Source organism: Numenius arquata, chromosome 9 (genome assembly GCF_964106895.1).
Source record: "Numenius arquata chromosome 9, bNumArq3.hap1.1, whole genome shotgun sequence".
Lineage (NCBI taxonomy): Eukaryota > Metazoa > Chordata > Aves > Charadriiformes > Scolopacidae > Numenius > Numenius arquata.
In genome coordinates, this window is record NC_133584.1 from 5,139,229 (window position 1) to 5,151,636 (window position 12,408).

General features: G+C 40.8%; 1 protein-coding gene across 1 annotated transcript; it reads right to left on the reverse strand.

Annotated features, from left to right (window-relative positions):
- Positions 1-3,824: 3,824 nt before the first annotated feature.
- Positions 3,825-12,173, reverse strand: SAMD7 (sterile alpha motif domain containing 7). The gene is made up of 8 exons (XM_074153937.1): positions 12,071-12,173; positions 11,209-11,335; positions 10,940-11,076; positions 9,745-9,823; positions 6,577-7,256; positions 5,624-5,745; positions 5,013-5,123; positions 3,825-4,097 (listed from the first exon to the last, which is right to left on the reverse strand). Exons 1-8 carry the CDS (start codon positions 12,171-12,173, stop codon positions 3,825-3,827), a joined length of 1,632 nt encoding a protein of 543 aa, XP_074010038.1.
- Between the last annotated feature and the right edge of the window lie 235 nt (positions 12,174-12,408).

Genomic DNA, 12,408 nt, shown 5'->3' on the forward strand with positions numbered 1-12,408 from the left:
AGGTTGAAGGTGACTCAAGACACGACAAAACCAATCAACATTATATTTGGGTAATTGGAAAGACTAAAATATGAGAAGTGTCTTCTTAGTTTAAAAAACAGAGATGATTTTAAAAACTGGAGGTGATTCTATTTTCTGTTTCACACTCAAAGGCTAAAGTAACATTCTGAAAAACTATTTTGTGGAGGATTCACAATTGTATAAGGTCTTAGAATACTAAGTTTCGTCAAATCCATATGTGGATATGAGTTGGTTTGAAATACCATTGCTTTGTGGACCTAGCTGCCTGTTCTTGTTTTCATGTGTATGATTAGAGTGACTGCTTGACTTGCACCAGGTGAGAATTCTGCCTAATTGTTGTATATTCATAGAATTTTAAAAAGATTTTTTCACCTGGCGAATGGAGCAGAGAATTATCAGTTGAGGTCCGTGTGAGTATGTATTCCACATCATCATTGTGTGCGGCAATCATGAGGTCATTAATACAGGTTATGGTAGGAAGGACAAGCCGTTTCTTCCTTTTCAGGACTTTCCTACCTCGGTTATTTATATTTCAGAACCATTTTGTTATATGTTTGTTATAGCTTTTTATTTATTTTGTCTTTAACCTTGGCCCTATTAAAAAAAAAAAAGAAATGGAAGTCCCTGTCCTTAGGAACCTACACATTTAGTGTAAATAAAGACAAAATCAGGTATTTCTACAGCATCTCATATAAAACATTCTCTTCATCCACTGCATCACTGTTACAGACCTATACAGCAATAGGTCTGTAATACGAGAAACACTTGTAATGATGCCACACGTATTAAAATACATCATCTGCATCCCATTCTGATTTTAGTGGCATAGCAGAAAAAATGAATGCAGCGATGACACAGGCACCAGAAAGTAGCACAGTTCTGCCAGCTTTGTTACATACTTGTGATTGCAGCTACACCCCTTTGCAGCTGGAATAAGTGTTAAAAGTCAAAAAAGAGCTTGTAGCTGCCGAGGATCAGTAAGGCCTCAAAGTTTACATACAAACGTAATTCCTGAAAACACATCAAAATCTGAAAATATGGGTCTGTCACTGATTCTATGTATTTTTTTAAATTTTTACCTTTTTTTCCCCATTCTCTCCTAAGTGTTTGTAGGAGAGGAAACATTCATTACCTGTGGTATTTCCTTCATTAGAAATAGAATCGATTATGTCTGTTTAGGTAAATCCCTTTCCTTCCTATTTCACTCTACGGCTGTGTGCAGACCAGTGCATTTTGGCTGCTCCGACACATCTTCCCCCAGTACAGGAAGCCATGAAGTCATTCTTTTCGTCATTTTGGGAAGAGGAACCCAGAATGTGCAAAATATCATATGGGGTTTTTTTTTAATTGCAGAAGTGGTACCAGACTGCAAAGTTTGTATCCCAGCTTTCTCTGGTTTTGCGTTGTTCATGGCTGAGCCACGTATAAAAATAGTCACACTCTTCACAACCAGATTTCAATCTTTCTCCCCTGGCATATGGGATTTCAAGTCAAGCTCCTCTGCTGTTACTTTAGAAAAACAAGTTCAGTTTCCTCTTACCTTTGCTCTTAACAAGTCACCTGTACTTCAACCGCGCCGCATTTCACTTGGGAGGGGTGGTAGATAACCTCTCGCAGCTTTGCAGCGACATCTCGTGGTCGTGGACCTCGACATCTCAGGTCATCTTCGTTGACCTGGAAACGTATCAGAGGTTCCTCTTCTAGGGTGGAGAAGGTCGCACGTAGGTTAAGTAAGTCAAATATTTCATACAATGAGGAGGTAGGATGCCAATTGAAAACGAATTCATGAACTGCTTTTAATTAGATAAGTGATATTGTCAACACGATCATCAATTGTACAAAAAAATAAGTTAAAAATTGTTTCAGATGCTCAACAGAGCTGGTGTCCCTGATTTTTTTTTTTTATTTTAACAAGCACTTTTACTATATAAAAATATTTTCCCCTCGTGTTATATGGACAATCTACATTAAAAAAAAAAATCACAATATTTAAATCTACCATAAAACATTTCTTGTGGTGTAATTAAGCTGAGATTATACGTGTGAAAATAACAGTAAAAGCATTTCAAACAGAGTATGACTTTTTACATTGACAATTGTGTTTCATCCAAAATCTGAAAAAGTAAACTTTTATGTTACCAACATAAAACTCTCCAAGCTGCCTTACTAAGTTTTAAAGCCATGAAAAAATGTAGAAAAGTTAATGAAGAGAACAGAGGCTAACACTTTTTGAGATTGAGCCGAACTAATTGCAGTCCAAGATTAATATTGCTGTTGTACATCTCTGTGGTACAGTCTTATGGAGTTATATTTAAGCTTTCCAGCTTCAGGTTGTAATTTTGCTTTCTTTTGAATGCTTTTGAGTATTCAGTAAATAGTTCCTTAGATGAAAAGTACCCACAGGTGATGCATAAGACATAATCCAAACTCTTGGGAAAGACTCCCATGATTTCACCAGGTCACAGATGTGAAGGTTGGACAGTAGGATGAACATCTTAAATTGCTGTTGCAAACATCTAGGTACATATTATCTAGTGCACAATTATACCAAAAATATAAAATCATTTATCTCAGGCTAAAGTAAAAGAACAGCTGCCCACAGTCTAGAAAATGAGAATACTCCCTCTCTGTGTGTACTTAGACACTCCCAACCTAAACAGCAGTGGACCTCTTGGTTTTTAAGCACTTGAGGCCACACAAACTAAACTGAGGGGAGAGAAACTAAAGTAGCAATATACAGCAGATCCGCAATCTATCAACCCTCAATATTTACAGAAATTAATTTTATCAAAAATATTTGTGTGTCCTGTGGAGTAAAGAAGTGTCCTTGCAAGGAGGAGGGTGGAAGATGGCTCTGTGATATACTGACATCCAAAGCCTAAGTGGAAGACCAGTGTGTGACCAAACAAAGAAGGAACAAACATAATTCACCCAGAAATCATAATAAAATGCTGGGGCTTTATCCCTAGCTACAAACTCTATTTTGTGGCTAAAATCTTCCAAAATGAAGAACACTCAGCGTGCTGCTGGGCTTTTCATGGCTTGCCCAGGTGAGCTGAGGAGAAGGGTGGCTTTGAGCCTGCTGCCTGCGGGAATGTTACTGTCGCGGTGATGGGTCTTCATGGTGGAGTCTCCTGATGCTTCCTCCTAACCTCAGCTCAGCTGTGCTATCACTCAAAGCAAATTCAAACCCCATCGATAAGAATGCCTCGGAATATTTAAAATTGCTGTTACACGCAGCATTTTCATGTCCGGGGTTTAATCCTTGTTTCTTGTCTATACCCTATATACCCTTCCCAGGCACTTAGAAAGACTTAGTTCTAGAACAGCAATGGAATTAACTCAAATTGCTGAGTCTAGGGTATATTTCTCTATATTCTGCAGGTAATGCCATACTCTCCCAGTGAATTCTGTATAATTTTGTTCAACAGAAGCAGAAGTCAGCTATGTGTGGAAGCTGTAACTTTTCCTTGTAGTTTCTCAGCAGGAACACACTGTAAGACAGCGCACTCTCAGTCTCTGACATATTTCAGTGATCACACTGGACTTTCATGAAAAATTGAATTTACCTGTTAACTGTACTGGTATCCTTTTCAATGAATTGCACTTGAAAGTAATTGCACTAACATGTAGTTGCATTTTTTTTAATGCTTTTCAGGTACCATACTTCCTCGTGCTGCATCTGCAGCTTATTTCACTCAGCTCCAGTCATACAGAGGTTTCAGGCTGTAGCTATCTTCTCAAACACTTTGTAACTAGAGGTTCCTGTATGATTTAAAAACATTTCATGACCTGGGCTCAGCTCAAGTTTTCTGAAAAGTGATCATCTGGAAGTCAGCCTGAGATCCAGCTGTGTCACATGGATTTTCCCTGCTTTCTGAAACGATCTGTTCCACTGCTTTGGAAGTTTCTGGGTCCTGAGAGCAGGGACTATCCAGTGTATCGCCGCTGCTGTTGCAGTGAAGAGGGGAGGCCATGTCGGAGGGCTGATCTGAGGGTTTCCCTGGAGCAGGTGGCAGAGGCACAGAGAGAGGAAGGTTCATCATGTAGAACACATTGCCCAGACGTCGGGACACCTTTAAAGACAAAACGCACAATTGCAGCGATTGCTTCTTGAGATAGTGTTAAAGCCATTAAACAGCACTGTCGCATAGCAATGCCAGAGACATCCGGGAGATCCCAGCCATTTCCAAGGGTTATCAGTGGTTAGAAAAAGTGAAAAAACGTCTTCCATTTTCCCTCTCTCATATTTTTCTAGGCTTGGGTTCTTGTGGAAGGAGCTTGGCAACACTTGGCTTGGGAAACAGCCCAGTGTGCTGGGCCTGACAGGCTGCTCTTGCTCTCTAGGTGCTGTAGTACTCAATGGGATAGAGCCAGCCAGGAGCAGGGAAGGTGGTTTTAATGAGAGAAGTGAGAGAGAGCAAAGCATTAAAGAAGAGGAAAAAGAACCAGGCAACAACAGAAACACACAGAGAGTTGATATTACTGGATGAAATTAAGAGCAGAAAACTTTAAACATAGAGGGACAGCTTGTCCGTGAAGCATGTAAGATTATATTCCCAGAAAGGCTGTAGAAACCTTTATTTGGTATGTTTTAAAAGCCAGGTTGGAGCAAAAGCAAGTATGTGTCCGAGCAGTTCTTACCAGCTGGGAAGGGAAAAGAGGAGTGAAAGTGAGTTAATTTGTCAAAAATGCCTTTTACATTTCCAGGCTCAGCCTGGTCTCCAGTGCTGTTGTATCCTGACTCCACTTCAGGTGTCTCTCAAACTGACAGTCCTCACCTCCCCTTAGTGTCTCCCTGCATGCTGTTGTAACATGCAGAGAAGCAAAAGCAAAGTATGGTGGAGTGCTTTCTTTTCTCCTAATATTATGATAGTTACCTAGATATGATAGTATGAGGTGTTTTAGTTTGGAGAAATTTCATCCTGTTCACTTCTGACTCTTTCATGTTTCTGGGATTTGCCATTTTGGCATACATTTAATGATCATACCTGAGAGCGGATTTTTAATGCTGGTCCAAGTTTTAATCCCATTGTATCCAGGAGATGTTCCTCGGTTAGCAGTGGGAGGGTTTCTCCATCAATAGCGTGGTCTTTAAATATCTTATGAAATGATAAAACACATCGTGGTGTACAAAAACAAACTTTACTGGTTATTTTTTATGCTTAATCCTGACACATAGACAATAAAAGGAGGAAACAATAATTTTAGTGTTTTATCTTCATATTTATCTCTTAACTGCAACATGAGGTCTCTTGTTTAGGTGTGTGGATATCAGCACATTTGCCTGTAACTCATCTACTTGTTCTCAGCAAGTGGGAACTCTGTAATGTTTCAATGTTAGTTAGTTCTTTTAGGTTTTTTAGGAAGTGAGCAGCTTGCTACCAGTGAAAGAGTAGTGTTGAGCTTATTAAGGCTTTACCAGGAATATACAAGACTTCAACCTCTTTGGTTGCATTTCTAATGATATTTCATTTTTCAAATGGAATGATGCCTATGAGAGCTCAGGGACTAGTTAACCTCTAGCATTTACATTTGTTTGATGACCTTTAAATCTAGATGTTCCTAAAGAGCTGAGAACGTGTTGAATGTTTATAATCACCTGGGCATAATCTGAACAGCCTGGGAGGCTGCTGATGAAGTTGTATACGTCATCAACAGTCCACTTGCGAATGTCTTCAATGGAAGACATGTCTTCTCCATTCAGGATCAGGCCATGGGCTCCTTTGAGGAGGAAACACAAATGTTATGTTTGTAGGACTTTGCTGGTAAATTAATAGGAAATTACTGTTAACATGAGAAATTTTACAATTCTCCAGAACTTAATATACTAACAGCAGAGTGTAGTCACAGACAGATACAGGAGTCCTAGACACCAAAATCTCAAGATAATCAATATTAGCTGATTCTGGAGTGTTTTGGTGGCTTCTTTTGTTTACTGCTGGCACAGTACGTACCAGTCACTACACATACAAATCCTACTGCGTATTTTCTCTAGTTAGTATATTCCTTGTCCTGTTTTGATACACACAGGGATTATGATCGGTATATTTTGTGCTACTACGCTTCCCCCCAACCACCAGAAGGAGAGGAGAGAATGTAACATGTTGAACAGAATTGTGGAGAACCTGGCACTGCTGCTAACTTGACAGTTTAGGGGTGACAAGTGTGTTGTCCCTAGGGACTGATAGAGAGACAGGATGACATCCTACAATGGTATAGTGCGAGTCACAGAGGACTGAAACAATTAGGAGGCTGCTTTGTGACTTCTTGCTGCGCAATTGCATTGAAAAAGTAAAGCACTGCTACCTAAGATGCTGAAACCTCCATTATACCAGCAAGCACCAGTTTGCAGGTAGGGAAACCACTCTTTACCTTTGCTGACTTGGATTTACCAAGTTATTACTATTTGCAGCATATTAATTCTCCGTTTAGCTGCCATGTCTCTATCGTACCAAAAATTTGTTTAAAACATAGGGAAGAAATAAGAGAGCAAATCAATAAAAATAAATTATATCAGCATGCCATTAACTGTAATCCGGAGATCTCACAAACCTGAAGGTAGCAATGGGTTGCTGGGTACTGGAAATCCATATGGTAACGCTGAGAATGGGATTGCAGAAGGGTACATGTACTTGTCATCAAAAGCAGCACAGGAGCTATTAGATTCCTTCTCATTTGTGTTGCTGCAGCTGTTGGTTTCAGCAGAAGTTTCATGAGTAGCACAGTTTTTTCTCAAGCCTTGTTCAAATTCTTTACAGTTTTTGGCAACTGCAGGTGGCTCGGTCTGGTTTTTGCTTTGTTCATGTTTGTTTGGTGTCTCCACCTCTGCTTCTTTCTTGTCTTCTTTCTCATCATCCGCTGCAGCTGAAGCAGGGTCCATAGTTTTGTCCTCAGCTTGGTTCTTCATGCCATTGGCACTACAGTCTACAGTTTTGTGATTTCCAGCTCTTCTCCCTGGTCGACGTCCCCTCTCCCTTTGCAGAGTGCTGACTGGAGGGTATGGGCTGGTTGCCATGAGCATAGTGTTGCTGTGAATTTCATCGAGGGTGGTTCGATGAACATATAAGTCGCTGGGAAGATGGCCTTCAGGCATTCTGTGCCTGCCACGGAAAGCAATGGGACTAGCTGGCATCCCATGGTAAAGGAAAGGTGCTTCCAGGCCCAGTAGCCCTTTCCGATGAGCCTTCTCCATTTCTTTTTGCTGAAAAATAGCGCTCATCTCCATTTCCATTCTAAGAAACACACAGAGCACAGGCAGTTAAGGCAGCTCATGTCCTTCATCACCTCTTTTTTTTCAGTAGCAGTGTAAAACTCCGCTAACTGAATAGGCAAAACTACTGCTTTTTTCCTCTCTCTCCTAGATTGCTACGTGTGAGACATCACAAACTGCAGATGGAACGGCAAACCTGGCTGTATTTGTTGTACTGCCAGATACCTATAGTAAACTAAAAGGACGAGGGAATAAAACTTCCATGTGATACCTCTGAATAATATTTCAGACAAAAAAAGTGTTATTTGTATATTGATAATCCAGGCTTTATTACAGTCATTATGCTCAGTTGGGATGTGGAAAATTGTCTCCAGGATCATAACATGCTCTAGGCAATCCTGCTTCAGCAGGGGAGTTGGACTAGATGATCTCTATGGTCCCTTCCAACTCTAAAAATTCAGTGAAATTCAGTGAAATAAGGGTCAAAGACTAAAGTAAATAAGTGATTTACATTGCCAATCAGAAAATTACACTGAAAAAAATGGGAAATGGCAACGATATTGTAAATTATAAAGAACTAGAGTTACATTATCTATGGATATATTTATCCTGGTGGATAAAGCCAATGCTCCAGGTTCTGTGCCAGCTTCCTGCCCCTGGTAAGGAGGGTTTACCAGTGAGATATGGAGAATAGGAGTAGGATGTGTCTCCACTGTACCAACCTTTGCTGGCATCAGCTTTCCCTGGAGCCGAGCTTGTGATCAAACAGAAAGCTCCTGGAGCTCCACAACTTCAGCTGGAGCTGAGAGATGGGAGAAGTGAGCCAGTCTACCAGACACAAACCAGAAATGGTTGAGCCTCCCTTCCTTGCTTTGAGGAGCTTTCAAGTGGGGCTTCCCACATTCTTCTTTGGGAAAGGGCTTGTGAGGGCAGCCAAATCTTTAAAGTGCACTAAGATAGCTTTCTTAACACGGCATTGAGGATAACAAGTCAGCGGGAGTCTGACTTTTAGGAGACTTCCCATCAATGTAAAATTGTCAGGAAAACAGTTTGGGCAAAAGGCGTCTATTCAGATGATTGTTGTGAGGAGGAATTAGTTGATCACTCATAGCATTCAGAGCTTTTTCTCTGCCCTCTTCTCATCTTTGCTACAACCTCCAAATTATGAATGTTCTGCTTTCAGAGATCCAATGGAAGTGTTATGTCTATGTACTGCCTCCTTGTACATTTTGCCCAACTGTCATTACTCGCACACAGCTCTCAAGGTGGGGATAAACGGCAAAGAGCATTACATTCCTGACTACTCCTCCAGGTAAGAGAGTCTGCTTCTCTGAGGACCAGCAGGCAGGGGATCACTGAGCTTTGGTATGAGGCAGAGTCCCTTGGAGAACAAGGATTTGCGGCCAGGTGCTCAGCAGAATGAAGCAGGAGCTGCCACAAGTGCAGGAGATTGTTTGCCAACATCTGACTTCTATAAAGGGCAAAAGGAACAAGTGTGGTGTGTGATGTGTGATGCAGAAAGCAGCATGAAGCTAGTAGTAACTGCCAGGATTGCAAAAGACTGGGGTAAAAGGTTATCTCATGGATTTAGGCTGAACTCTTTTATGTTGGGGTTTGGAGGGCTGAGGAAGAGCCTGAACAGGTAGGACAAGCTCTGATGTTGCTGAGGGTGTATGTGTTGGCCATGCTTCCTGCTGGCTATTTCACTTGTTTTCCTCAGTGTATTTGCCATGTGGCAAGAGCTACATGAAATGCGTTGTTGATGCAAATTTTGGGCTTGGAGGAGTTCCGTAATCAAGCTCTGCTGACTGAAGAGCTCAAAACACTTCTGTCATAATTCTCTTGAGATGCCTGCTCAGAATTTATCTGTTCTTTGCTCTTGGTCTTCCTGTGTGCTGCCACTCAGTACTGTGCCAAAGCCCAGTGCAGGAGTGGTTGAAGTTAGGAGTTCCTCTGTGGAAACGGTGTGGGCTGTGAAGGGAGGGCACTGGTGGTTCCTTAACCTGCTACTGATTACACTGAAACTGGTACAAATAACTATGAGACATTCCTGATATCCAAACTATTTGGTTAAACTAGGAAAGCTGTCCACCCTGGTAGGGTGGCGATGTAGCTAATCATCCTCAGGGCCCAGCCTTAGAGGCTTAAAATGTTGTGTGTGATAGCACACAGCTGTAAAGTTTGAATTTGTTTCTGACTTTTAGTAACTTCAGGATGTTTGGATCCAGAGTTCAAGGACTGGTAGCTTGTTTGTTTCTTTAATCAACCTGAGGGGTTTGTTTCTTTTTCTTACATCATTTTACGGCTAAAAGCAGAATAGAGACAAGCAGAAAGTTCAGTAGCTTCAGACTTTAAGAGATAATCAAGAGCCTTCTGCTTGTGTGACTTGAAAAAGTATCTCAATCACTGTAAATGAAAACCCACAAAAAGTCTGTGACTCAATAATTTCCAGCTGCCTTTGCTGCCCTAACCCTGGCATGCAGCTCAGAGCAAAGCTTACTATTGATTACCTGGCAATATTTTGCTTTTGAACCAGTTCCTGTCTTCTGGCCACAGCTTCCATGGATTCTGGTTGCAGAAAGCTGTATCCTTAAAGGGAGGGGAGAAAAAACATCTTGAAACCGCACTTGTTTCCTCAGGTGAATGCACAAACCCCAAAGCAATGCAGAGACACTTCAAAAAGCTTTTTAAGACTTGAACTATGTGCTTCACCAGGAAGCTGATGTGACTTCAAGTTAAATCCCATTTGTGTTCATTGCTTCGGGAATAAGTAGTAGGAACATGAAGTCCAGCACTGGGTGTTTGCAGGATCAGATCTGCAGTTAGGTAAGCCTGCCGTTTTCCATAAAGGAAAGAGACAGAAGGGTGGTTTTATTTGGTGAATCGTGTCTTTGAATTACATATAGATGCTCAGAAAATAATAATCAACAGTTAAGCAAAGCAAACCTGCTCCTTCAAAGCTGTTTTCAGCCTAGATGCCATGTAATTTTAAATTACATCTTTTACAGAGAATCTCTTGTTTGAGATCCACATTAGGGGCAGGGAGAAAGCTGAAGCCAGAATTTTTTGTTTGTGGATCTATGTGGCATCGAGAATTTATTCACTTATCTCGAAGAAGGAACCTTAAGATATGAATTCTTTGTATAAAGTGATTTGTAAATTTATGTAAATTTCTGTGCAGCTTGACACGCGTGCCACAGTTGTGTCGCCACACTGTGATATTTAGCCTTCCCCTTAGAGCTGTGCCTTGTAATTTTGAACCTCTTTTAAAAGGACCTGTAGCTGTTCTACGTGAGTAAAATGGCATGTGATATGATCAGTAGTGTTTTAAAACAGTCAACGCTCATACATGATCAAGAGTTAAATGTAGCAGAAAGTGGTGTTGATTGGATTCATTTGTTTAGCTACAGCCTTCTGTTTAGGTGTGAAAATACTTGGAAAATACAAAAGGAATAGGAGAGTACACAAACATGCAAACGATTTTGAAAACAGTGTATTTAACAAAAGCTAAAATGGATGGGTTTAGACTCAAACTGGCACAGTTTAGAATCTCTGCTAGGCAGAGTGCTTCTTTTAGTGAGGCTATTTTTCCAAAGAAAAACTGTTTATTGACACTACTGATAACCCTATGAAATACTAGCAGGTAAAGTTTGCTTTCTCGTTTACACGCTATCACTTTTCAGGATGCAGACGAGGCTTCATTACCTGGGCCTGGGTAAACACGGTTGGACAATATGTTCGGCATGTTTGGGTGCTGCGGGACGGCGGGTCCCAGGTGGGACGTGATATGGATTTGTCTCGGGTCAGCTGATGCCATCATCTCAGTCGAAGGTAACAGATCTCTGAGAGGACATAAATACGTTCAGACATTCAAAGGGCATTGTTTAGTTAAGTATAATCTAAGATCTTGATATACTCCGGTACGCAGTTATTCTTTAACTGCAGTGTTATAATAGAGAAGTGGTGCAAAATACCTGTCTACCAGTCGAGGCTCAAACTGGGAGGGAATCGCCTGCATTCTCTGCTGGCCTGTGCCCATTAGCTGAGGGTTTACTGTCATCAACTGATTTCTCATTAGCATCTCTTGCCGCTGCCGCAGTTCTGATACAAAGCATATACAGTTCTGTTGTCAATGTAGGAAATTAGAAAGTGATTCTCTCTGCAGTATAACTTTACCAGAAAAAATTGGGCTTTTTCTTCAAGTGCCAGCATTTTAGTGTAAGTTAGCAAATCACAATTTTTTTTTTAATAGCAGCAACTAAAAGAAGTTTCCACTGCCACCTGCACTGCTTTGTTTGAATAATGTAAATTTATACAATCAAACTGCAGTAAAAATAAACAGGATGTGCATAGTCAAGTGTACAAAAGGACAATGTACAATTAACAATAATTCATGTAACACTATGAAGCAGAAGAGAATATCCACAAATGTTAAGTTCTCTGCTTGAGAGAGTTTGCATTTCTAATACAGCTTTATTTTTAGAAAAATCTTATTAGCTGGAACCCGCCTTGTCATGAGACAGCAGCTCTGGAAAGAAGAGCCTGCAGTGATGAGCCAGAACCTCATAATGTCCAGCTATGGCTTTTGTTGCTGAGCTCCTGTGTGACCTGGACTCTTCTTCCAGATGCTTAGTGTCTCTTGATGAAATTCTGAATGCCAAGAATCCCCCATGTTAACTTTTAACTACCCTAGGAGAAATGTTTCTCTGGTTACTCCTAAGATAAATTTCAGATACCTTTTAAAGACATTAAGCCTGTTGCTGGCTGTTTCTTGTACGTTGTACAGATATTAGCAATCCTATAAACAAATGTGCAGTTAGGTTTCTTCCTGCTTACCTCCTGCTGCCATGCCGCTTGCTAATCGGTATAAGTGCTTTTCTTCTAGTGTTCCTTGTTCTCCCAGGATAGACATTTTTCTCATGTGATCTCGTGGAGTCATGCTGCAAAGAGACAGCAACTTTTCCATTGTAAAGGACGGAATCAGCAGGCCCAAAGAAAAGTATAAGACATTCAACAATGTAAGAACCAGAGCAGGTTATACAGGTTAATTTCTCAGATAAGCAGGTAGACCTTCTGCCAGTCACAGCTGTAGCTTTCAGTGCTTGTGGATTGTATTAGTTACCATATAGAAACCTCCCATTTTCAGGACAATGCAAATGTTGCCCTTATTTATA